The sequence below is a fragment of the Anopheles coustani genome, chromosome 3, assembly GCF_943734705.1.
Source record: "Anopheles coustani chromosome 3, idAnoCousDA_361_x.2, whole genome shotgun sequence".
Lineage (NCBI taxonomy): Eukaryota > Metazoa > Arthropoda > Insecta > Diptera > Culicidae > Anopheles > Anopheles coustani.
Genome location: NC_071288.1, coordinates 37155023 through 37182778, shown reverse-complemented (window position 1 = coordinate 37182778; position 27756 = coordinate 37155023). Strand labels below are relative to the sequence as shown.

At 45.2% G+C, this 27756-nt stretch overlaps 1 protein-coding gene across 5 annotated transcripts in view; it reads right to left on the bottom strand.

Moving 5' to 3' along the window:
- Window positions 1-961: 961 nt before the first annotated feature.
- LOC131259591 (acetylcholine receptor subunit alpha-like 2) overlaps window positions 962-27756 on the bottom strand; it is a 41963-nt gene continuing 15168 nt past the window's right edge. The window contains exons 5-9 of one of the 5 annotated variants that reach the window (XM_058261121.1): window positions 7455-7614; window positions 6471-6874; window positions 4972-5153; window positions 2881-3082; window positions 962-1199 (exon numbers count right to left, since the gene is read on the bottom strand). In XM_058261121.1, coding sequence (XP_058117104.1) covers window positions 999-1199; window positions 2881-3082; window positions 4972-5153; window positions 6471-6874; window positions 7455-7614 — 1149 coding nt within the window. In that variant the 3' untranslated portion in view covers window positions 962-998. Of the gene's footprint in view, window positions 1200-2880; window positions 3083-4938; window positions 5154-6438; window positions 6875-7454; window positions 7615-27756 lie in introns of all 5 variants that reach the window. The other 4 variants (XM_058261123.1, XM_058261125.1, XM_058261122.1 and 1 more) reach the window with 4 other exon arrangements.

Below are 27756 nucleotides of genomic sequence, written 5' to 3'. Positions count from 1 at the left end.
ACATCTTTTCAGTACTACGTTGGATCGAGTGCATACTTTTCGTTCTAAACGAACTTAAAACTAAATAAAATGAATTTAAAAAAAATTGTGGCAGAATTTTCCAACGAAATGTGCATGTTAATGTCACTAACCTTCGAGAAGGAGGATTTTCTAAAGTCCGGCACAGACTGAGCGGTATATAAAGGAATCGTATATTAAACCATTGCTATCAATTGATGATCCACCGTGCGAAAAGGGAAACTCACTAAAAGGCTTATGCATCTAAACTACTTAGCACGCCGTTCAACGCAACGTGTGTTCAATCGTTTGTAAACCTCTGATGTCTTTTCGTAAGACTCTGCTCGGCTTTCGCTTGAATTACACTTGATAGTTGTTTTTCTTTTTTCGAACAAAAGCCAACCATTTGGCATGCGGTTTTGAAAGGGTCTGTTTCTTGTCTTCAAGAACTACCCCGGCGCTTTGTGAATGTGTTGGTGCGTGTGCATCCTAGCCTACGTAAACCCTTAATGTGTAATCCGTGCGTGACGCGTACCGGGCCATGTTTCGGCCGACTGTCCGCGCACTAAAATGCAACTACCGTTAAATTATACCACCAAAACCACTGAAATGAGCTTCCCTTCCCCGTTGACTCCGCCGTGTCTGTGGTCGCCACCGGTCCGTGCGAGGAAAAAGCGACCCATTTTCCTCGGCCCACCTCGCGGCCAATTGCACTTTTCGGGCCGAGAGTTTTGTGACGCTCTCCTCCCCCCCCCCCCCTCTCCTTGGCTGGTTTGGGGTCGATTTTATGGCGGTAACTAAGCATTAAGGGAGCGAAAGAAGAATAAACACAGATAATGAAGAGATCCGCGAACCGGTGTCATTCGGTGGCCGGTACGGTACCATAACCCAACCACCGTCGTCATGGGGGGGCCTGGGATGGTTTCTATCGCCGTGGCACACTGGGTGTTTTGTTGGGTGGAAAAATTAAAACCAATCGTCCGCTAACCAAACGTCGGCCTTTAGGAGCGCGTATCCTTGACGGTAAGATTGAACAGCTTCTGGGCGATAATGGAGTACTCGATGTCAATCGGTTTGGTGTCGTCGTAGAGCGATGGGGCCTCGCACAGGATCGCAAATGTGCCGAATAACGATGCCAGCGTGAATAACCATAAAAACAAACGATCCAAAACCATCGCCACGAAGCCCCAGTCTTGATCTTCCTGCAGTTTTCCGGTTTTTTGGTATGCGGTTATGGGGCCCGGTTTTGATGTTTGTCGGAAGGGGGCCCAGTTTTTCCCAGTGCCATCGTCGTCGGGAAGTAGTTGGGAAAGGTTTTGTATTTTTTTTTCGTTCCATTCGTTAATGCGTTGGTTTTGCATTGTGTTGAGGGAAGATTGTTGGTTTTCGAACAGTGTTGTTTGTTGTCGTTTTTTTTTTTGGTTTAGTTTCGTTCGTTACAATACCGTCGTTCGAGACGGTGCGTGTGGGTGGTGTTGTGGTTAATGTCGGAGACGACAGTTTATGTTATTCACCACCCCACGACAACCCGCGTGACGGTGAGTTCCGGGTGCGGTTGGGTTTTATTTTATTTTCGGTGGTTTGTCGTTAGTTTTTTTTTTTGTTCGAGACCAACCGGCGCCGACCAACCGATTTCGGCGGCGGGACGATTTTCAATTCAAAAATTCCACATTTCCCGCACCGATCGAACGACAAGTTGGCGTGGGAGTTGCGTGCAAGGGAATAAATTTAATGGCCAAGAAAGCCGATAAGAATAGGCAGCGCGCGTGGACACAGAAGAAGGCATGGAAAGAAAAGAAAAACAATCATCATTAGCATCGGCTGGTGGCGTTCGTGCGCGGACATGAATCGGGTTGTTTGGGGTTCTGGTGCGGAAAACCAGGAAAATTTCTTTCATTGAGGGAGAGTGTGTGTGTGTGTGTGCGTGCGGGAACGCAACGCTGGAGTACCACCAAGGGATCGGAAACGGGCAGTGGAAAATTCAATGACAGTAACGATGGAGGCAGTAAATGAATGGGTGGATATAAATTTCCACGATAATGGACCTTTCCGAGGCCGTATCCGAAGGACGCTGTCCGGCCATACTACGTAGTGTTATTGGTCGCTTTTCGGATGAAAACAAACAGAGAAAAAAAATGAAGAAAACATCCAAGGGCTAAACCAGTTCGGAGGAGGGACGGCCAGGGAAAGGTGGGAGCTAAGGAGGGGAAAAACCGAATATCGAAATTGCGCAGACCATCGATAGGATCGGAAAGCTCGGATTAGCCGACTTAAACCGTGCACGGACATCAGTTCGAGGAGCCAGAAAACAAAAAAAGAAGGAAGGAAAAACGAATCGGTGAACCCCCCAAAACGAGTAAGGATTACTTTGCCCGAGAGTCCCGGTCTCGATGGATACGCTAACGGACAGCGGATGTGGAAGGGCTTTAGTCTTGCGGATGGTTTCCAGTGGGTTCGGGGCGACACTGCGGATTTGTCCGCATTCGTTCGGTATTTGGTGGTTTTTTTGTGTTCTCAATCACTCCGATGCTTGCCGGATACTGATTTTTTCGCAATTTATAACCACAATATGCTACTGTAATACTGGTGAATGATTTTCATTTCAACGTATCTTTACGGGTTTGAAGTATCGGACGGTTATTTAACTAGGGAGAAAAGGTTTAATAAAAGGATGGAACAGATAGCGGGTGTTGTTTTGATTTTAATTTTCTGAAACGATATTTTTCAACGAAACAGAATTTTAAAATTGACAATTGTGTGTTAAACGTGTTAAGCATTGTAGAAATTTGATAAACATTGAATGTCTAAATAATGATTGAAGTAAAAGTAACCAAATTCATGTGATATGGGTTAGATGGGGTTTAGGAAAACATGGGTACGTACCGCGTTGAATTCATCCTGCCGCTGCATGTGATGCTGTATGAACATCACATTGTGGATGGCTTTCTCCAGCTCGAACGGGTACTTCTTGCGCGTCCCCACGTCGCTGAGCGACTCGTCTAGGCCCGACATGACCGACGGCAGCCCATTGTAGCCGCCGAGCCCACTTAAGCCTCCGCCTAGGGCGCCCACCAGCCCGCTGAACCTGCAGCAGCGAAATAGAACGTGTTCCGCAGCGAACGCACGGAAGATTGAGATTGACTAATTAAAGGAAGCGAACTCGTGACGGTAGCGATTGAGCGACATGCGCCTTCGTTCCACGCTCGGTCGATCATAATCTCTTCATTTTCGCACGAGCAAGAAGAAAAGCCCCGACCCGATCCGGCAACCGTGGGACGGGGATCTTAAGCATCCGGCTCACGTGACCGGTTGTCTCGCGGGATAAAAAGAGTAATTGCATCCTACGTAGCGTGCTCGGTTCGACTAAGTCTTCGCCCCCCCCGCCGTGCAGTAACGGTTCGCATCCGTTCCCGCGCCAGGGATCACACATGTGCAGGCAATATCTCAATTTGATGCCTCGCCTCGCACGCCTCGCTCGGAATGGGAATGGGAAAATGATGGCAAGGATTAATTATCCCGTTCGGGGCAACCGTGCCGATACGTCGGTTGGTTTCGGAGTGTTCGTTGTCGTTGCGCTCTTTCGCCAGATGAACCGGAAAAAAGGCACTGAGTGTTTCTTGCATCGATCGAAGGCAGTGAAAAGGGCATCATATGTTTGCCCTGTCTGCCCTCACAATGGGCAGACGACAAACTGTCGTCCGCTATAGCACAAAACCAGTACAGAAGATAATCGATTGAAGTAAATTTTATGTTAAACTTCCATCAGTTTAGTACTTAGTAAAAATATTCCAATGGCCAGTCGGTAGTTAGCTTACACATAATATGCTGTTTGGCATGGTTTTCAGTTGTTGTGTGGCTTTCAAGTTCACCTGCTGATCCGTTTGGGATTAAAAAATTTTGTAGGAAGATGTAACTACTAGGAATAGATAATTGAGAGACAATCGGGGGTTATCAGGGTTCTGTTTACTGATGATATTTAATCGGTTCATCACCTCCAACGATCTTTGGGCATGATACTGTGGTCAGTATCAGTTCCGGAAGGCATTTCGTCGCTATCCATACGTCGGAAGACTAGAAATAAAGAACAGTAACATTGGAATTCCTTTCCCGCTGATTTCAAGTCACAATGTTACCTTCTAGGGGAAGTTAGGGTACCAAAAGGATTTATACATGTTGTTGCATTCTTCAAAAGGTGCATGGAGTAATAGTGTTTTGTCCCAGTCGTTGCCATTAAGCTTCAAATAAGTTACAACATACATGATGGTGATTCGAAAAGATGTTTTACCTTCCTCGATAAGCGACAGAATACTAATATATCCTTGCTAGCACAGTTTAGTGGACATGAAGTGTTTTACATCAAACATATTCACTCAACAATATGGAAGAGCGAACAAACCATAAGGTAAACCGTAGGTTTACTGTTTTGGCCATAAGGGGGCTTAAATGATAACGGTGTCAAACTTGTTCTGAACACAAAATAAATGCTACTCTTGATGATGTTTTCATACGAAAGTTGCTAGCGTTTTTCGTTTTTACATGAAAAATCGTTAAAACTTGCAATCTTTTTTAAATGCATACGTAATGTGCCCGTAAAAGCAATGTTTGTCTTACAAGTGGAATGTTTGTTTTAAAAGTGATAATAGAGGCAAAATTAGTTCATTCATGAATAAGATCAAACATACTTAAACGACTCTGAAATATGAACAGAACAATTCCACTTAGTCTTTTATAACGTAGCTGTAGAAGGAGAGAAAACTGCATTCTGCCAGCATTTGTATGAAGTGGCCTTTTTTCCATCTCTGCAAAGCTTCAGAGTTAAAATAACCGTAAGCAAGGCTAGCGCATCTAAAGCAATAATCCTATAGAAAAAAAGAAAAACAAACTGTTTCCAGCTGGCGCATTAGGCGGCACTGCAATCCTCTTTGCATTTACTCAACCGACGGTTGTACGGCAAAAGCCGTAAGGTATACGTACCGATTAGTGGCCGTCGTCGAGTGCAACCCGTTGCATCCGCCCGGGCGTCCCTGCATGTGCCGAATGGAGTCCGGGCTGGAGCCGCCCGAGTTCGGTTGCATCTGCGAGTGGGCGGCCAGGGCTGCACCGAACTTACTCTTGCTGATTTTTATCCCGTAGTTAATCTTGTTCGCTGCCAGCTCCTGGAGGGGTTGCAGAAAGAAGAACATCGTGAGGGTGGAATTACGTTGTGCGAGCATAAGATTAGCGGGCGCATATTAAATTTAAATATGCAACAAACATAGTGGAACAGGGAACATGTTTTCAATGGGGAACCACAGAACTGTGTACAAAGAGTGCTTCCCATTACTGTGGAACTATTTGTGTCGGAATATTAAGAAAAAAAAAACTTAGGTATTATGCCAAAGAAAACTCAGAAGAGAAATGAAATAGCATAAAGATAGTCATTATAAATCCCTATAATTATTCTTGAACTTTTTAACATCACATGGTAGTGTAAGATGATAATCCTATGAAAAACTACTATTGTGAACCCTTACATTTAGAGATAATGGAGAATCTTCTATTATTGGAAAACTAAATGTATCGCACATTGTGTATTTTCAGTATACCCTTCTTGTTCGGGAAGGAATATGTCATACAAAAAAATACAAACTTTCCATTTTCTTCTCTTTCTACAATGTCTGAAATCTTGTTTGTCACGGAAAATTATAGAACAAGTAATTGTGGAAACTATCAACCATTTACAACGCTTCACTCGTTACGCTTTAAGTACAAATTGAACTAGAATTATCAATAAAACATAACTAATATTTGGGGTTTTGTGATTGGTTGACTTCCGTGATTCAATAAATCTTTTAGGCTTTTGTAAGAGTTGAAAATTGATGAATAAATTTAAGATAAGCATGGAACGGAATCAAAATACGTAAGATTAAATACAAAACGTTATCCAAGCGAATGTATAACTGTTTTTCTCATCTACACCATTGCGTCAATAACCCAAAATTGTTCTCTAAGTTGATAAATAAGGTTAACAAAACTAAAGATTTGAACTACAATAACTCAAGAAAAATACCTGTGAAAAAAATCAAACAAAACTGAAAATATCACAAAATGTTCATCGTTGAAACTAAAATTAAATTTTTAATCGGAATTTTTAGGAATATTTTTTCACTGATTGTTTTTGTTCTGTATGATGAAAAATATACATACTCAAATGGTTGTTAAATATGGATGAAAAGAAACTATTTGTCGCTTCTAGAAGAAATTTTATACGAATTACAATAACGAACGAGACACGTTTTGTATGCTACCGACAAAATGATTGAATTCAACGTCGACATCAGAATATTTTAAAGGTGAAACATAAAGGAGAACTTGATGGAAAACGTGAATTATCATTAGCGACCATTCACGATCGCCATGCGCCAGGACATTGGTGGGCGGGGTGTGTCGGAAAGTAATTACGAGTGTAAGCGACCGGCTCGTCCCGGACCTACCTTCAGCAGGTCGTTCGGGACCCGCATCAGTAGCAGCTTGGGCAGGCGCAGTATGAAGAACTTCCGCACCCACGGCGCCATCTTGTGAGTGCTCGGCTTCCGGTAGTGTATGTTGAGGATGATGATGGTGATCACGACGCTCAGCCCGACCAGTATCATCGTGAAGAGCAGATACTTGCCGAGCAGGGGCAGCGCCAGCGAGGTCGACGGGATGATTTCCGATATCAGCAGGAAGAACATGGTCTGCGACAGCAGAATGCTGATGCATAATGCAATCTTCTCGCCCGAGTCGGCCGGCAGATAGAACACCAGCACCGACAGGTACGAGATGCCGACGCACGGAATGATCAGGTTCACTGTGTAGAACAGCGTCTTGCGCCGTAGGGTGATGTTGAAGAAAATATCTATAAAAAGGGTAAAAGAAGAAAAAGAGCTTGAGGAAAATGCGGACGGAAAATGAAGTGCCAAATGGATAGCAAAGGAATGGGGACCAGCCGATGGACAACGTTTATGTTGAAAGCGAACGACGGGGACACTGCTGCACAGCAGTTTCCCAGCAGGAACGGGACGGGGTTGAATGGAACGCTGGGGTGTTACTGGGCGGGGGTTGGGGATTTCACAATCGATGGTTATTGGATGCTACAGCGGAAGCACCGGCAGACAAAAGGAAAGAAAAAATGCAATGTGCAGCTGAATGCATTCGGTCGAGCGCAACAACGCTTTGGTGAAGAAAAGTGCACTCGAAAGGAAGCCCGGGCATATCCCAACAAAGGCGAAAAGGCTAATGGACAGCGGGGCAGGGGTTAAGAACAGACTGGCAGGTGCCAATGGACGTGGAACGAAGCCAAGAATGAACTGGCCACGGTCCGCTGGGAAGTACACTCATCCACGACTAACGCTCGCCCGGGTGTGTCCGCTAGCAGGTTGTTTCCTCGACGCCGTTTTCCTTCCTTTTGCCTTAAGGTCTGGCTCCATTCCACTCACCTGGATACGGTTCCGCGCAGCAGGGATAGTACTTCTCGTGGCGCTCTGCCGGCACCCCGAGGATGTCCCACTCCACGCTGGGATAGTACTCGCGCAAATCGATTCCAATCTTCACCATGTTGTCGGTGTTGTTCAGTTGATTTTTGTGCTTCAGGTCAATCTGGGGGCGGGCAGGTAAGAAAAAACAAGCAAAAAACCCGGGATAAAAGGGGAGCCGAATGATCACACGACTGATTTATGTTTGCAATTGCAAGTATGTCGCAAACCACCATCGTTCGCTCGTACGGTGGGAGGTGCTGAAAAATGCAATGACAGTTTCGATTCTTTTCCAATCACCTGAACGTCCGGCCAGAACAACCGGACGGTGCGAATCTGTCGAGGGTAGCTTATAATTTGCGGTAATGTACGATGGTCAAGCAACAAAAAAGCCACGTTAGCTGCAATAGTTCTTTGGTCAACACTTTTGAACTCGCTGGAAAAAGTTGAATATCTACGTCAGTGTTGACTCATTTGTTTACGACTCTATCATGAAAGCATTACGGTCAATTTCATCTATGATACATGAATACCCCATGTGTAAAAATAAACTATCAACTGGAACTTTTATATTTATATCGGATAATAACAATTCCAGCATCCAGATTATGAATGAATTGATTTTTTATCTACGAGGCTTTACATTTACCCATAAAGCAAATCATACAATCTGAAATGATATTTTACACTTTTGATGTTAAAGTACATTTCAAAATCATTAACTTGTTTGCTAAATTTATCTTCTGATGGTGTGGGATCGAAATCTCGAGTCCGGTATCTTCAGTATTATGAACGGCTGACCACCCTCATACGAGGGTACCGTAACTAACCGTCTTTCGTTTATAGTAATTCTCTTCGGAGGGAAGCCTAGTCTGAATTGGGGATGTTGGGCAAATTAAAAAAGAAATGTAAACGCTATTTGACAAGATAGAATTTTCTAACAAGCTTTGTTGTATAGTAGCTCTTTTAAACTCCTATTACAATGTGAAACAATGCAACATTTCACGTAGCCGAAATAATTTGAGTTTACAAACGCTTAACTAAATCGGATTCAAGGGCTATTACCATCAATCTTAACCAATTTTTTTTATTTCTAGCTTTACAGTGCGTGCCGTATTGTAGACCAATATATTTTCCTAATCCAATGTCTATTGTAAGTGATTTACAAATATTTGTCAACTTCAAAACTATGCTGTGGTTATAGAAAGGATGATAACATATTTACACAGAATATAATATTTTTTACACCGTGTAAAAAAGTGTGCCCGCATTCTATTCAAAACAAAAAACAGTAAAAATTAGTTTTTTAATCGTTTGCTATTTTCTGTAATCTTACCCGCTTATTGAATGCATTGAAATTCTTCTTTTTACAACAATGATTTTCGTACCAATTTCAAACCTAAACAAAATACTACCACAAATTTAAACGCTTCCAATACATTTTTAAATTTCTTGAGATACAAATATTGTCAACAATTAAATTAACTCTAATCTTTTTATGGCGTCTAAGAAACATATACCTCATATAAAGTGAACTTGAACGGTATAAACAGGTTCGAAGGTATCAAAGTTCGAAGAATTTCGAAGACGAGTAACGTGAGTTGATTGACGCATCATAAGATTGATTTATGATGAAACCAATCCAGCAAGTTGTCAATTAGAAAGAAATATATAGTGTCATTTTTCAGCAATCGATTTGGAAATTGAAAAATATCCCAAAACAGCATAAAACTCATGAAGTATTTATTATTCACTTCTCGTTGCATCAGCTAGCACGATGTAATTCCAATGACGTTGACAGAACTGCTCACGACGATGATGTGCAACGAAGACAAATAGCTGATGGATGGAAAGTAAATAAGCTGCCTCAAACACGGCGGTGCAGTTTACTGCAGTCGCCGCTGATTGGCCATCAGTTCCCCTGCCCCCCTCCCCACATCGGCGAAAGCTTCCCACGGGTCTCCTTCGCTGGCACTATTGACGTGCCACCGGATAACGGCAGAAGATAAACATTCGATGGCAAACGATTGCACTCAATCAGCTGCCGATGCTGCGGAACGTTAGCGCAGGTTAGTGAGCGGTATTAACCTTCATCCACCTCTCCGCCCGGGCACCGGCGCGTGGGATCAATAATGCCGACGTGGCGTGGATTCCGGACGAGTGAAATGGAGTGAAAGCAATCACTACAACCCGCCGATCCCGAAAGGTGATTGATCGATGAAAAACTAACCGTGGGAAGTGGGACGGTGGCCTCCTTGTACCAAGAGCTTTTGGTCGGAGATTTTGCTACTTTCGTGCCCCCTGCCCTCGGTAACATTTGGTCCGGAGGTGATTGTGTTTTCGAATTTCTTCCAGTCAAGTCGTCCACTTGGCTCCTTCGACGGGGACGACCAGTTTTCCTGGGGCCGCACGAAACCCGAAACGTTGTGTTCTTTAGAAAGGATCATCCAAAGGGATATCTTGAGCTGCAATTTATTTTACCCTCTTCCCGTCCAGCCTTCCTCGGCCGGCGCCTTTCGGAGCCTTCTCGGAGGCCATTTGCCACCTTCAGATCGTGTACAGTTAGCTTCGAATTTATATTCAATTTACCGAGTGTCGTAAATTTTTATGTTCCATTTCATCTTCACTTTTATTTGTTTTACATGGTCCAATCTGTGAAGCTTGGCGCAGGCGACTCGGAATATTTTTCTCTCACTCTCTTTCGCCCTCGTCGCTTTTCATCCCAGTCCTTCCGGACCGAATGTGGGCCGAAAAGTGGGCAAAGGCTGGGTTCAATCTCTTCCTCCGGGAGTGAACCCGGGAGGGTAAGTTGTCTCTAGCAGTCCCCTGGTTGCGTAGTGACCGACGGGAGGGGCACAAAAGAGCAAAAGGAAGTCCTGGGGCCACATTGGAAGACAGTAACCCACGAATAAACGCAACATAAAGAAAGTGAAACGACGAACCGGGACGAAGGGATGGGATCAGTGGGCCGTATCTTTCACCATAAGTTCCCCGTCCCAGAATGGCGTCCGTCGTTCCTTAACTGACTGCCAAACGGAGACTCTTGGCTGTTTCTAGGAGCCGGGTGTCGGCAAGCAGGACACTTTTGCTGGAAACAAGGCTAGCGGGCTCGAGTAAAGGAAAAGGAGAAAACAAATGGAATAAAAAAGCAGTTAAAAAAAAACCCCACCCTGAAGGATTTCTGTCCATTTTAAAGTGAAATAAAATGATGCATGAAGGAGAAGCTCTCGAAATCGGTGAAGAAGCTTTCGAAAGGTCTCCCTTTTTTAACCTCGCTCCCTCCCGGGTCCTTTAAACACATTATACCCACTCGGACCATTCGGCTCCGGACAAAGGGTCCACTCCAATTCACACTAAACAGTTTTACACTGTTGCAGTGTTTCAGCTCCTGGCAACTCCTTAACGGCCAGCCGGGATAGTGTGTTATCCTTTCGGTTGGCTTCTTTTCTTTTTACCCTGTAACAGGGCATCATTTTTCTTCCCGCCTTCCATTATTCTCGGACAACCTCCCCGAGGGGTTGAGCAAAAAATAAAGGATCAAAGGGGATAACTTGAAATCTTTAGAAAATAGGTTAAAAATGGAGCAGATTTTCGCCGAAGTCGAAACGAAAAACGACTTACACGCATGTTCCCTAAGGGATTGCCCTAAAATTATGCGTTTCGAGACCTCTTCCGGCTATGGTTCGTTACGATTTAGGGACAGTATCGGTGCGTTTGCACATGTATCCGTGTTTGTGTACGTGTGGGGCTGTCCAGTGTGAGGAGTTGGCTGACTTTTTTGGTATTTTTTTGCTTATCTCGCCAAGCAGCACGACAAGGGTCATCTTTACCGTGCGGGTTGTCTATGTTGTCGCACCCTAGCGTGATGTTTGTGTTTGCAAAGAAAAATCTATCGCCTTTTTTTTGCCACCCGTCCCGGGCGTTTCACAGCGTTGCCGTTATCATTTTCCAATCCGGAAGCATGTTTTCGGCGCACTTTTTCCCGTCACTTGATGGATGGCCGAGAGATATTTTATCGTTTTTAAGCCGTCCAGATTAGGGGGCTTTCGATGTCGCAAATCTCCTCCACTGCTCGTCCCATCAACTCTAGCCCCGCTGTCTTGTCCGGTACTATATTTTTTTCTTCCCGGTTTTTACTGTTGTTGTTTAGCCAGAGGCCATGCGTGCGATGTGGGTGGATTGTGTTAAAAAAATAAACTTTTCCAATTTCAATTTTCTAGACCAGGCTATGGTTATGTCAATACCATTTGTGTTACCTTTTTGGTAATTTTTATCTATCTCCAGCTGCCAGAACGATTGATAGGAATGATGTTGACATGATTTTTCCCAGCACGCCTACCACTCGTTCTGGCTGGTTCGAAGCAAAGAAAGAGTTACTCGTATTCATTTTTCCATTTTTGAATAATATTTTGCTGCGTTGTAGTAAGGAAATCCATACCGATTTCCCAAGCATGAGCATGTTTTTAGTTTCGTTTACTTAGGATAGAGATTCTCAACCAGAGTACTGGGAGATAGTCAATCTTTGTCATTAAAATTTACTAATTAATTCTTTCTCACTTGAATTTACTTGTCATACATGCGAGCTAAAGTTAATCGAGTAAAAGAATTTTACTGGAAAAAAGCGCAAAACTTTGCACTTGTTGAAACAGTTCAATAGTTTCCGAACATGAATGTAAATACAATATTATTGAATATAAATTAGATTTATATGGTTAAATGAGATTAGCCTACAATAAACAGATGGAGCTTAATGAGTGAAGTTCGTTTTTTCTAAAAATATTATGTAGTTTCTATCAGAACGTCATCGAAACTCAAATATGAAAGAATTCCTTTAATTTGATTCAAAAAACTTTTTTAATGATCTAACCAATGGATTATTGCATGGTTATGACATTGAAAATTTAAGTGATGGGTATTCCAGAATAAATTAATATGAAATTGTCGAATGTTGCATATTTAAGAACTTGCATTGTGAAAAAGTGATTTTTTTTGTTGTTGTTTGTGGTTGCGAATCTCTGATTTAGAATTGCGAGTGGCTCGATCGATTGAGAGCATCCACACGTATCGGATAATCCCCTTCGAATCCGGTTCCGTTTTGGTGTTTTATTCGAGATCCGGTGCGCGTGCTGACAAATGATTTCGGCCGAAATATCGGTATCGGTTTCGCCGGTGCTTCCGCATGAATGGCACAAAAGAATGGCCTCCAAGCCTCCTTCTTCTCTATGCTTTCCACTTCCTCCGCTCTAGAATGGTGGATCTAGAGCTATCGGGCACACAGGCTCGGTGCTTGCCAGCGTTTAAGATGCTCTCACCTTTCAGGCACGGCAGGATGTGTTTGCGCCGAGGGCTCATAAATGTATACTATGCTTCCGAAAACCGTATGCTTCACATCCCGCCGCCGTCTCCACACCGCCAGCGCAGCAACAGCGCCCCCGTCTAACTGACCTTTGGCATTCCGCACGTCCTGCCAAACTCTGGACTTTTCGCACCGAATGGGAACCAATTTCCATGCATACAAATATGAAATTATGAAAATCGTCTCCCCTACCGTCTCCGTGGGTTGTCGATGTCGGCGTTGGAAGAAGGCGGTCGGCGGGGTGGCGTGTACCGCTTCCTTCGTGCTGCCGGTGGAATGTGGGCATCCGAAATGAGGTCGAATTCCGCAGCAGCAGAAACGAGCGCGGCATTACAGAAGTTTTGGCAGAGGGTGCGCCCTTGACGCGGGTTCGGGGTCCGGAAATCATAAAGTTTCATGAATATGAAACGGCGCCTTTATCTTAGCCGGGCGCTGCCGATTCCAAGAGCACCCTGCCAACGTCTCTTTTTTTCTCCCGCCCTGTCGAGCTGTTCGACAATAGAACAAATCTCTCTCCTGGCGAAAGTGAACGCAACCGATACGGCGGGACCGTTGAAGTTATGTTGTTTCCCGAGCGTCACCCGTGCGCCTCCGATAACGGCTGCATGTGTCGACAGCACCGAGCGGTGGCACGAAAGTTCTCGCGAAGGGCCGTGGAAGGGGCAGCGGCGTGCGACGAAACGTACACATGGCGATAACATTCCGCCAGCGACGCCGAAATGCCACAGCAAGCGCCGTGCTGCGTTTGGCCTCGTCGGCGCTTCGATTCGCTCGCATTCTACAAATCATGACAAATCGAGGGTGTTCGACCGTGCTCCCAGGAGAATGCCGCCTGCTCGAGCCGGCGGTACTCAGTTGGCAAATTGGATTTGAAATGATTTCCAATAATCCATGCGACCGGCGTCACTTCCACGCAGGCGACCATGCAGGGCACGCCCGGCCGGTGGGAGGTATCTTGTGTGGATTCTTCCTGAATTATTAACACGCGAACACCCGGCTGCTAGCTAGGAGGTATCCTTCCGTTCTCGTAGGCCGGCCGTAACGGTCGGAGCGTTCTATTGGACGAGGTAGCGAGAGTTTTTCTCACGGATATAGGAATCAGAATCTATAATGGTACGGATTCGGTTGGATACACGTAAGCGTGGCAAAAGGAAGGAGAGTTCAATATTGGAGTCAATTCAGAAATTTATCTAAATATCGAATAGATAACCAAGCACAGGTTTTAGAAACAATGTTGATAAAAGTTTATTGTTTAGTCGCTAACTAAGTCTCATTTTTAATGCTTTGAGGAATTTATATTTCATATATTTGAATGATATTGTAAAATAACACATTACCATTACAAACTAAAGTTTTAATTTGAGATCTTTTACAATTATAGTCAGGGGCGGATCATAGGGTACTCAAACTAAGTAGCTGCTTAGGGCCTCGAGCTGTCGAGGTACTTGTCGATTGTGTTTCTCAAAGAATGATGAAACTAAACTATCTGAATTTAGTTTTGATGAACGAAAGATCGATTCTCTGTTTGAGGATAATGAACATACATGGATTAGCAGAATCCCAGCAGCATGGGTCCGAATCCCAACCGAGACCGGGCCCTATCCTGTACGAGAGGACTGACTGTATACGTACAACAGGGAAACAAGTCTCGTAAGCCCTTAACGGGGCAGGCATGACCAAGAGGTCGTTACGCCAAGAAGAGGATTAGCAGAATTAGTATCTTGCTGATTTCAAAACATAGTTTTCCAACGTTTCACAATAAATATTTCTTGCAGTTTTAAAACGACTGGAAAGTTATTTAATTGAAAAGTGAAAAATGAGTTACTCACAAATTTTCTTCACAGAAAATTATCTTACGGATTGTCTTGAAAAGTTATTGATGATTGAAGTTTTGTAAATATCCAAATGAAAAATGTATAGCCTGCTACAGTAGTGTATGGCCCCTAAAAGGCCTAATTCACCGCTGGTTATAGGAGACAAACTTCAAAATCTATTTTTTTATCTTTTGTTGTATTGATTTTCATGTTTGTTATATTGATTTGATTTATATTGAAGTTGTGTTTCCCTTTGTGTGGATTGATAAAAAAAGTTGAAAACACGAATAAACATGACGGAAAATACTGTCCGTTCATGAGTTCTTTTCTAGACTAGTTTCAATTCCCTATTTCCGACCATCTTTAACCAGCACGAGTAGTGAATTGATTATGTTGTAAAGTTAAAAATAAAGAATTGCATGTTTACCATATTTCAGAAAATTATACCCTCAAATATTATTCTGTAATTTGTTCATGATAAACTCTTCTATCACGTTTGAAGTTAATCAAATCATTGTCAAATACGAATAAATAAGTACGCTGCCCGGTGTTAACTAGGAGCAATGGTTTGAAAACCAATACAGAAAACTACCGAAATATGTTTATCACGAAACAATCATGGATATAAACTGGCCATTCAGGACAATCCTTTTAATTTCATTTTACAGCATCCAACGAAATGGGCAGATGGACAGATCGATGGATGGATGGCTGTCGCTTGTCACTTTATTTCCGCCCGTTCTACTGCCGCGCTATCTGATTGCACCATAAATTGTGCACACATTCGAACGGGCGGCTTAACGAGTGCAATAGCTACTTATCTTCGACCGGCTTCCGAAAACACCACACAACAACCACCTCATCCTTGTTCCCCCCCACCGAGTGGTTAGCAAAAGTAGTAAAATATTCTATAATAAAACTGCCAGAATGTAGCGGAAGTTCTTCCGGCCGGGCAAGCGGGAGCACGATGAATTCAATAATAATAATAGTAAAGCAGGGAGAACAACTGGGAAGGGAAACGGAAATGCTACGCCCCGAATCGTACGGTTGCAAACAATCTTGTCCACATCACGATAACCTCGAATTGTGTTCCGTTCGTCGGCGGCCATGTCATTGGCACCGATTCGGACGGGTTCGCGTTTTGGTTTCGCTGCGGCCTTCCTCCCGTCCCTGACGGAAAAAAACAGAAAAAGAGCGATAAAACTTGCACAGATGGCGACCAGGAAGGCTCGTAAAAAAAACTTATACCCTTTCGAGCCACAAAACACGAGCACGAAAGTCAACCCCACCGGACCGCTGGTGCCGTCGGTGACGTTGCAGACGGCTAGATAGTTTTCCTTCGACGATGGGTGGCCGATAAAAGGGCACGAAATGGTTTGCGAAGGCATGCATCTTCACTGTCGAGTTGGGGGCCCGGTATGTGAGGGTCGGCCGAGGGACGCCGAAAACTAAACAAGGTAAATAAAACATGATTGCATTCGTCCGGGAGTGCGTTCTCGGTGGCTATCGACCCTGAAAGGGGAGGCTGTGCGCGACCGGCGACTAATTTATTACGTTCAATTTGCCTTCAGCCATTTTGGGTTTGGGTGCAATTCGGAACCGGGGAACCGATTCGGATTCGCGAGTGCCGTACCGGTTTTGGTGGTGCTGTATGTCAGTTTTAACTATCAGTTCGTTCCGACGGAGGTTCGGAGGGCAGCTGTTCTCGTGCTACGGGATGGTTGAAGCGAGAGAAGGCTGTTTTACGAGATGCCATTTAGCTGATCGTTTTATCGCAAACTGTTCGAGACAACTGAACAAGACGTAGTGGAATGATGATATGGGATAGAAACCGTTCGAGAGCGGGAAAGAAATTCGCGAGAATGTGTTGAAAGTTGAGAGTATAATAAAATAATGTAGTACATACAGTATGTCCCATAAAAAAATGTGAAAATCGATATCTTAGATTAAAATATTTTTTTCATAGAAAATGATAAAAAAATGATATAATTTTAATTAGGAAATCGTTTTTAAAGTCTTTAGTGATTTCCTTCTCAATGTATGAGTCAGTTTTCGAGATCCGTGGCAATATAAGCTGTCAGGCATCCACCAATGGGGCTAGAACGTCAACAGACCTGAACATACGCTCATATTGTTTAATCCAAAGGATTCAAGTCCTGGTTGGTGAGAGGTCAAGTGAAATTTCCCAAAATTCTACGTTTTTCTTCAGGCACGCTTGAGTCGTTGTTGAGGTGTGTCACGGTGCTTCGTCTTATAGCAAAATGACGTATTTGTGTGGTCCAAAGTTTGCTTTCATCCCTGGCAGAACGTGATCTTCAAAATGTTCTTGTTAACCCCGGTATTAAATTTTAATCCATCTTTGATAAATGTTGGAGATATTTTCAAGCTATTAGGAGCAACTGTCCCAAAATCGATTACTCCGGTCTAATGTTTGGTCGTGAACTTGATTTTCAGGTTCTCTGAAATATTCTCAATCTTCTTCGGCGATCCAGCCTTAGTTGTATGATTCGGCCTGTTACAAGATGACACTTTACTCTGACTCTGGATGAACATTTCAAGTCATGCTTGATTAACCGATGCAAGGTAGATTTTGAAATATCGGCGTCCTGAGATAATTTTTGGATCGATCTGATACAATTTGTGCCTCACTCAACCTCTCATTGATCTGAAGACCTTTTGCGTGTGAGTGGACCGTGGATGGCCACTTCCTGGCTTTTGGGGACATGGACCATCAAGGCATGATCATTGGATACGGTAAAAATAATGTTCAAAGCTACTCAAAAAAAAAAGCAGTAAAAACTTTCGCATTTTTTTATGGGTCACACTGTATTTACGAACGCCAAATTAAAGTAGAAATTCAAAGAAGAAAACAATTGAGAAAAATAATTCACATCGGCTGAATTGAGTATATGAAAATGATTTCGTTGTGAGCTGATAATCGTGAGATGAAAACTTTCGTTTCCCCGAACGCCAGCTGCGTTCACAGTCTACGAAGAAGAGCTAATCTCCTTGCCCTCGTTTCGGCAAGAAGCGGTTCAAGTTTATGTTTTCGCCCACGCAAACACGATTCTGTCGTCTGTCGGAAATTAGCGTAACGATAAGGCTGGCGAGACCCAGACGGCCAGTCGGTCGCTGGCGAACAGCAAAACTCAGTCAGCCGCACCAGTTGCTTCTCGGAAGTGGTCTCGAAACGAAGCATTCTTATCATGTTGGACAAAAAGTGCCTTGCGCTGAGTGGCGTCGGTTTGGGTCTCCTAGTGTTGGGGCTGTTTGGCGGGCGCTGCGAGGGCATCGTTGGAGGCATCCGCTCGGCCGTTCCGCCTATCGACGATCCGGTGGTGTTCGTCCGTGCCGGTGGTCGCGCGGCCCGCGTCGAAGGTAAGCGCAGCCGGTCCACGGGCCTGTACTCGTTCCGAGGGATCTACTACGCCGAGTCGCCGACCGGAGCGAACCGGTTCGCGCGGCCCCAGTACCGGAACCTGCAGGGTGACATCAACGCGACACAGAATGGGCCACCATGCCCGCAGCCGGAGCCGAACAACCCGTACCGGGTGGTGGGCAACGAGGACTGCCTGCTGCTGAACATCTTCACGCCGAAGATGCCGGACGAGACGACGGGCCTGCCGGTGGTGGTGTTCATACACGGCGGCGGCTACCGGTACGGGTCGGCCGCGCAGTACGGCGCGGAACCACTCACCTCGAACGGAGTCATCTTCGTGCCGATCCAGTACCGGCTCGGTTCGTTCGGGATGGTGGGCGACGGCTCGCGAGATCTCGCGGGCAATATGGCGCTGCTGGACATGGCGACGGCCATCCGCTGGGTGAAGGATTACATCGCGTGGTTCGGCGGCGATCCGGGCCAGATCAAGCTGGTTGGCCACGGCTCGGGAGCGTCGGCGGCGATGGTGCTCGCTTCCGCCACGATGGCACGCAGCTCTATCACCGGAGTGGTGGCCATGTCCGGGTCGTCCCTGCAACCGAACGCGTACGAGCGGGACGCGGTCGCCACCTACCGGGAGACGAGCATGCAGCACCGGTGCGCGGCCGGCAGCGAGACGGAGGTAATCAAGTGCCTGCGGGGCAAGACAACCGAGGAGATCGTGCTGATGGACGGCGAGCTGCAGACGGAGCGATTCAGTGGTGAGAAGATCGTGAACGGCATGAGCCCGCAGGCCGGCGTGAACCCGGTGGTGGAGGAGAAGGACGACGGGCGGGGGCTGCCGGGTGCGCTGACGGACAAACCGGAAACGATGCTGGAGATGGGTGACTTCCCGCAGATTCCGCTGCTGATCGGTGTCACCAAGGACGAGACGGCCAACGCCTTTGACGGTAGGATAGTGATCTAGTGATGAGAAAAGCGGCTCAAAAACCAGAGCCTTCAAACAACTTCGGAGTCGTCTTTTAACCAACGGCACCAAACTAACGGCTCCGGAGTCGAATTTGAGCAAACGGATCCGTTGCCAGTCCAGAATTAACCCGGAGCCGGTTTCGAACTAACAGCTCCGGGGCCGGTTCCGTACTAATGAAGCAATTTATGAATCAATCGTAGACGGTAACTAAACTTGTTTTGAATCGAAACTTCAATTTTTTATCATTTTTAGTCTTAAAACAATGTCTACGTTTTTTTACAAAATCAAAATTTAGTTTGGAGCCGGCTCCGGAGCTGCAAGTTTTGCGCCGTTGGTTGGTCGACTCAGGAACCGCTAGTTAAGAAACAGCTCCGAGCTAATGCTCCTGTGCCGTTAGTGCGCTCCGGAACGCACATCACTAGCGTTGTGCCTTATGAATCTTTTGACGAGATTCATTCGTATGAATTCATGAATCTTTTGGGATTCGAGTCTTCAAACGTAAATGAATCTTTAGAAACCTGAATGATTTTTTATGTTATCCATTGGCGTGGATCATGCGCCAAAAAAAGGGGTCTCTTTAGCCATGTTTTGCTCATCGGTTTTCATCAGTTGAAGAATCATTGAGATTCATGAATCTTCCATTAAAAGAATTATGAATCTTTGAAACGCAAACAGTCACTCAGATTCACGAACCTGAGTCTGAATCACATAACTCCATAACACATCACTAGTTGGTTGATGCCAACAGTTTTGAACTTATTTGTTCCCCTCTCATTTCACAGTGAAGGAAATCCAAAACACCTTTAATGGAGCTACCGGGTTTCTGCAGAAGATGAGCTCGACGATTGGTCTGGAGAGTTTCTTGAACGTGGAGAAGCAGGTCCAAGGTCTGCAAGCCGTGAGCGGGCTGATCCCGCTCGACAAGTACCTGCAGATCCCGAGCAACTGGGACGTGACGAAGATCGTCGGCAAGCTGGTCGAGGCGACGACCGATGCCATCTTCAACCTGCCCGCCGTCGTTACCGCCCAGGCCTGGAGCAAGGGCTCGAAGGCGTTCATGTACAGCTTCGAGCACCGCTCGGACAATACCAAGGGTAGCGACTTCCTGGCAGGCCTACCGATCGTGGCCAAGAGTGGCTCTGGGGACGCACCGGCCGGAGCGGTGGCTCACGGTGACGAGCTGGGCATCCTGTTCGACACGCACGACCTCTTCGGCAACCCGGTGTCATCGGCTGCGGTAAGCTCCCCGAAGGATATGAACGCACGCAAGTCGTTGTCATCGTTTATCGCTAAGTTCGCCTACCTCAACATGACAAACATGCACCAGGACAACGTGTTCAAGAGCTTCTCCAGTAAGGGCACACCATTTGTCCAGATCGGGGAAAAGATTTCGATCGAGAATGACTTCCGGTAAGGCAGTTGGGCACGGGACAAGTCGAGACCTGCTTTTGACCAACCAACCATCCTCTCTCCTCGTAGGTTTTGCCAGCTCTCGCTCTGGGGCGCTCAGCTGGAAGCGCTGAAGTCGATTTCGTGCTCGTTCCTGGGCGAGGGACTCGGCACGATCAACAAAGCGGTCGGTGGCGTGGTACCCGTCGACAAAGTGTCCGGATTCCTGTTCGGTCGCAAGTGAGACAAGGATCCAGCCTAGACGCGAAAAGCGGCACGTTCCTGGCGCACGGTTTATGATGTCTTATTTCCTTTAAGAACAACACGGCTCCTCCTGCTGGTATTTTTTTGCCGACGGTCGAGTTCCCACCCGGGTTCTTCTGTGCCCTCGCCCCTTCATATCTCCCAGCACAAGTTAGTCTAATAAAGTGTACTTGTGTGGTACATAAAACTGCAGTTGCGCGCGAATGTGCTAATAAAATTTAACAATAATTTATTAAGGCTGATAAATGAAGCGATTGTGGTAAACTCGACTCGTCTTCGGAAGCCTTCAACGTGGCCGGTCAGAGGGGAAGCAAACGGTACGCCGGCGGCACCGAGGTGGATTTTAGTGTTGTTTTATGTTTTTCCACCCTACCTCGCTCTCCCTCAACCCGGCCCCGGGGAGGGGAGGAAAGTAAGAGAAAGTTTTGTGTTAGTTTTATGCCGCGACCGCATACGGTCGGGAAGGTTGAAGGACTGCGACGTTCATTTGATTAAGAGTGCTCCAGGAGGCGGCCGAAATTAGCTCCAGCTAAGGGAAAGGGGGAATATCTCCGGGCCCATCTTGTGGATATTAAAACATTCCCAAACCGGAGGAGTGGATTGTGTTGGGAATAGTTGACTGGCGGGAGTTTTTGCACGGAATGTGCTTTTATCAAGGTTCCATGGCGCGATGGAAAGTAGAGGAAAAGCCCCCTCTGTGCCGCGCCATATGAACCGGTTTGCATCACTTTTATTGCATTAATATTAGAAGACTCTCCGTTGCAGCGGGGGTCAAATTCAATTGAAGTGGGTATTTGAATACATTCTTCCTGATTCTTCTTTTGGCATCCGGAAATCCCTTGATAGCGCCCCAATAATGCTGCCTTGTTTTGTTCAATGAATGTTCAATATAGTAAATGTGTTACAATTTGCATATTGCATGCGCTCGGGGAAGGTTGCCCTTCCGAGGGGATGCTTGTCCAGTATTACGATTGTATTAGCCCTCCGTGACTTCAGGAGCAATGCTGTGCATGCTGCAGAAAGTAACAGAGAGGATGGCAGACAAAGACGTCAACAGTTCAGAGGATAGCCCTCGCCCGGACCAAGAACCTTTTACCAAAGGACCGACCTGGCCTGTACTTCTTCCGAAGAGTGCCCTTCTCGTAGGGTGCTCGCCTTTCAAGGGTAGCTTCGCTCCAGCGGTGAATTGAATTACACGAAGAGATGCAATTTAATGATAACACGAAAGCATAAATAATGCTCCCGATGCTGCAGGCCCTTCTTGTTCGTTTGCATGGTATTTGGAAGTTTGGAAGATGGCGCAGAAATGAAGCGAACCGGGAAAATAGCAAGCGGCAAACTAAAGTTTTCCTCCTCGGGCATCGTAGCATTCTTTAGCGGTGGTTGGTGGAAAAGATGCAAAACCCCGAACGAAGTATTCCGGCCACCAAAAGGCATCTCCGTGGAGCAGCAGTACCATCGTGCCGTCTAGAGGATTGTTCGGGGAGCTGCTTCTGTTTCGTTAGTAGATCCGAGCACTTTTCTCCAACGCACAACATAGCGAAGCCAGAGCTTGTGGGCTGTGCTGTTTGCAGTGAAGCGTTTGCTCAGCTCCAAAACTCCTGCAAAAGTTTGGGGGACCTGCGCTGGAGGTACCGATTCGTTGGTTTACTTCGCCTAACTTTCCACCGGAGGAAAAATTTGTGCGAGTTGAAAGCATATCTTGTCGCCGGGGAGGGTAATGGGCTGGTAGTGCCTTGCGTTAAAGGATGGGGCAAGTGACGTTTTTCGTCGTGTACGTCCGTTCCGGAACTGGCAGTAAATCCCGCCAGATCCAAGTCTCGCCTCCAAGACCTTTGGACAGCACTTAAACAACGTCCTGTGGAACCTACCACAGTCAATGGAGAGCCCATGAGAAGACGTTAAAATGAAATTATATATGTTTGTCTAAGAGATAAGGCGCGATAACTTTAAGCAGTGTAGGTTTCATGTTCGTGACGGTTCGCGAGTTTAAAAAAAAAGTCCAAGGGACGCGTTCGTGAACTTTTTATTCTACGCTCTCGTAAAGGCCAAAGGACGTCCGGATTCTAACAATTGTGGGACCTCGAGAACCATCCCTTCTTTACAAGCATGTCCGCTTGGTGCAAATTACACACCATCATCGACTTGTGGCAGCTCGAGGACCCCTTGAAGCTGGACGCTGAAGAAAGGAAAGAAGGAGGTTGCGTCGGCAGGCGGACGTTACATAAACGGTGGGTTCGCTTTTTTAAACAACCGGAACAAAAGCGAACCAACAGCGGCGGAAACTAATGCGCCAGCCGAAACTTATTAAATTATGACAATGGCGCTTTTCCGATAAGCGAAAGTTGGGCGGCGGAGGCCGGACTGGATGGCACCGGGCAAGATAAAAGCACTCCGGGGCTGTGGGATTGTTCCGCCGTTCCGGTTGGTGCTAATTTGAAACATAGGGCAGGGAGCCATATCGGTGAGGTCAATTTTTTGTTTTGCTCGTATCGTTGTTCCTCTACCATTCACCCTCCAACCTTGGCTCCATCCACGGTTTGTTGATGTTTTTTTTGTCTCTTTTCGTTCTCATTTTGCGTTTCTGCGTGATAGGCAATAATACAAATTTACTGAACCGATGTGCCGGACCGGGCGGTAGTTTACGACTGAAACGGTCCCTTAATGGAGTCGCCCTACAAGATAAACAAATAATTAACTCATGAGTGGTGCGCTTAGGAGTGGGAAATGGCTCAGATCTCGGATGGTTTGATCTTAATTTTCGCAATGGCTTTTGGCTCGCATTTTCTCGGTGCATGCCCATGCGCTCGTATTCTCCAATGGAGAAGAGTGTCTCATGTACCTACGCCACAGTCAAGATCGGCCCGAAGATATCGAATTGTTTATAGCTCTTTTCTCCAATTGCTGGAGTATATTCCATGTGGAACTTATTTCATTTGAATAGCTTACTTGCGGCTTGTAAAGAAATTTATATAAATAATTTTTTTTTAATTTCTAGAACTCTAGTAACTTGATTTATATCTTGATAGTCATATGTACTTCCTAATAGTTCTGTAAATAAAGAAAAAGCCCTTTTAATTTAGGTTACTTCTCTACAAATAAGCACTGTTGAAGTTGCTCTATTCTAGTTTATTCGGTATGATACCTTTGATCAAGTGTTTGAAGTGAATATTTGTTTGATTTTATTTTTAAGTTTTAAGTAAGAATTTTTGATTACACCAGCTTTGTGTCTCAATTATCCAAATTAAAATTACTCTCGCTAATATATTTTACAACTGTGCAACTACTGATGGATATCCGTCTTAAAATATGATTTGTGAAAGTATCCTCCAACAGATGGGCAAATTTCTTTGTTTCATCCAAGCCAGCCAATTCAGATAATTGAGTTCCCTGGATTGAGCACTGCCTTGAAAGTGAGAACGGAGCATTTCACTGCTTTTACGACCGGCAACTTAGTTTTACGATCGGTGGTAAAAGATTGAAAACAACTAGGCTAAGACATAAGTCACTCAGTGCGACATAAAGATGCGAGTGAAATTGATTTCGCCCTTAATATGGTAAGTTTAAGTGAAAATTCGTTACCCAGCAAAAGTGCACCTTAGCCGAGGGGATCAGGCTGAGTGTTTCAACGCAACCGAAAGCGAGGAGTAGTATAGTCCTGAAACAAAAAAAAAAAACTTTTCCCGCCATCATGCAAACGCAGGGAAATGTCTCGATAAAAATCACATTAACACGGGCGAAAGCGTTTTACAAGCTCGTTTTGCAACTTTTGAGCCTCGAACTGCAGCATGCGAACTAAAACGTGAATTGATTTACATTTCGTCGGGAATTATGCTTTATATCTTCCCCTGTTCCATCCTTCCGGACGAGGATTGATTCAAATCTTCCAAAAAAGAAGAGCCCATCCATTAGGAAAAACTCCCGCGATGGCATCCCGGCTATGCAAATGGTTCGGTTTTGGAACGTTCATTCGTGGAAAATCGTCAACCACCGCCCGCAGGCGATCAAGGCGAAACTCTCGTGCTGGGCGCGTGTGTTGGTGCGCGAGAAATTCTGTGGAATTTTCGAAGATTGTACACTTTTTGTTTCCATTGCAGTCGTGGATACATTTTCACTCCGTTCGGCTGCTTTTTATTGCCATCCCGGTGCTCGCGTAGGCCGGGAGGAGAATATAATGGAAATGCTATAAAGCAGCATCTCAAAACAGGGCGCTTTACAAAGGAGGTGGTAAAGGGGCGGGGAGGGAAGAGGGAAACACTAGTGAGAACGCCCTTCTTGAACGCAGTGGAGTGCAAAAAAGCAGAATAAAATCGCTCCGATTGAAACAACGGAAGGTAAAAGGAAAAATAAAGTGCTGTGCACCGAGTGGAGCGTCGAGAACTTTTCCCATCAATAGACCCAAGGCGCGGCCCGTCACTGTTGGCGTCGTCAGGCCGTCCGGATGGTGAGTTTTTATCGTATAACATCGTTTTATGATTTCTTGCTTCGTATTTCTTTTTTTATTATGAGCATCTATTTGCCCGCCACAACAACAACGGCTTGCGCGGAAACCGGGCGCAAACGGAAGGCACGATAAACGGAAGAAGTATAAAAATCATATTTTCGTCAATTTGTCTCATTCGCCACCGTGTAACCGTCGCCGGTGGCCAAGGTCCTTGCTGCGTCATTATCATTTCGGTAATGTTTTTTGTTCATCTTCCATTTTTCACCGCGCACTTATCCGGTGGAAAGTTGATGATCCTTTTTTCGTGTGACGAAGTGACTTATCGATCTACTCGAGAAGTATTCGATACAGTAGAGATACTGCTAATCACTATCATAGAATAGCCAAGTCGTATTTCTGGACCTTCCATGTACCTTTACGATGATGTTGAATACATAAAATAATCAATCAATCATGCGGTACGACAATTGTTTAACTTTGTTCCCCGTAAAGTTATGTGAGAAAGATGTTACAGACGCAGTTATTCATTTCCTTTTTTCTTAATAATTGGTCATGGAATCCAAATGCGGTTAAACACTTTGATCAAGTTCCTGTCAAACAATTTGTTTGAAGGTTTTATTGACGAGCGAGTGAAAATCACGCGTGCTTTGACACTGACGACAAACGCAGCCAATTCCAAAATCAAGAGGGTTTGCACGAAAAAGTGTATGGTTTTGGAATTGAAAGGAGTTCACAATACCACGACAACGGATGGAACGAGGCTGGGGTGGGAAAAGTGGAACAGCGATGGTGATACAATGGGAAATGGTAAATATTTTCCCATCCGGTGCCACGAATCGAGCCGCCACTTGTCGTTCGTCGTCATTTATTTGTCAATAAAAAAAAACTACGAATGTAAAGAACTGTCAACCCAGACCAGGCAAATCCAAACAATTCAGCCAACCCAGCATTTTCCCAGACACTGAAACGCTGCTCCGCACGGTGGTTAATGTTGACGTTATTAACAGAGTCGTTTGCGCTGTGTCGTACAAATCGATCGCTCGTTCAACGCAATCATTTCGCCAATCAATTCAACCATTCATCGGCCACCCTGTCCATACTGCTATACAACACCCCTCCCGCTCGCCCTCACCCACTCCAACTCCTAAGCTTTTCAAGTGGCGAAGAAAATTAACTACCAACAAACAGCAACCCGAGACTGCGCCCCGAGATCAACTTTTCCGTTCCACTTCGCTACAGCGCGATGATTGTTTGACAAAATAAGAAGTTTATTTTTGCTTTTACCGCCGTTATTAATTTTCCACTTGCGTGTCTCGAGTGTTGCCTTCGCTTGCGTCTCCGCGCGGCTGGTGAGGAGCGCAAATTTCCAACCGAAAAGAAAAACACAAACTCGCAACGGTTGAGTGACCCCGAAGGGAGAGAAGAAAAACGGGAAACATGCCAATTCCCCGGCCCCCCTCCCGTCCACCCGACGACGGGTACGAAGAAGTGGTAAGAAATTCATGCCTACGAAGGGTTTAACGTGGTTTCCTACGGGTTTTTTTTTTTTTTTGTTGTGTTTGTGAACGGGGAGCGGCTTGCTTATGGGGTTGGTGTTAACTTTCATCCATCCATCAAGCTCCAGCTAGGAGAAACAACAATTTTGCCTGACAAAACTCATTGGCTCGTTGACAGCGACCCAGTTCATCATCGTCATTTTCCGGATGTTGTTTTGGTTCGTGTTTTTTCTCCTCGTTTTTCGTAGCTTAACTTATCTTTCTATCACGTTTATTCTGCCAACATTACCCTACCACCCCAGGCACCTGCGTCTCACCGCCGGCGGGTTATTTTCATCGTCGCGTAGCAAAAGTTAAGCAGAGAAAAACCGGGCAAATGGGCAGCTGGGTGGAATGAATGGTGCGTCCGTGGATTAATGATGCAAGTTTTGTCACCTTTTTTCATCTAGTTGCCTCTTGTCTTGTTTCTCCCCAGGATGGATCCATGGGAGTCTAGCTTGTCCAATTGTAATTTCAATCGGAAGTTTAGCTTTTGTGAACAGTTTGTAAAGTTTCGTGAACATAAATTGGGTTTGTTGACTTTGACATTTTTTTTAAATATCACTCACTAAGCGGTTTAAACAGGCGTGTGATAGTAACAACAACAAATTCTTATGTTTTATTTGTTGTGGAGAATTCATGATCGAGAGCTTTTCTTTGCATGGCGGAATGTGAATGGTGTATTGGAAGATTCAAAGTTAATATTAAATGTTAAATATCTTGTTCAATGAAAAGGTTCAATTTATATTACTCAAGATGCGTCAAAAAATAAATCGAAATTAAAAGTGTTGATGCTGCTAGGATCTAAACGCGTGGAATGGGGGGTAAGTTACTTCGAAAGGTCCAAGCTGTTCCCAATAGGGATAGCTAGTTGTATTTGTAGGGACGCGCAGATGAAAACTACATAATTAATGTTCAGTTTAAGCTTTTGCCTGGATAACGTTAATGAAATACGCAAGCAAGGGCATCAGGAGTCGAGCATAAATCATGTCACCTTCTTTCTTCTTGCTTGGTGCTTAAGTTGTTCTTCTGACTTTCTTCTCATTTCGATGAAAGAAATAGGGAAAAAGAAAGTTAAAGAAATTTATGTTGATGGAAAAGGTAAAGAGAGGAGG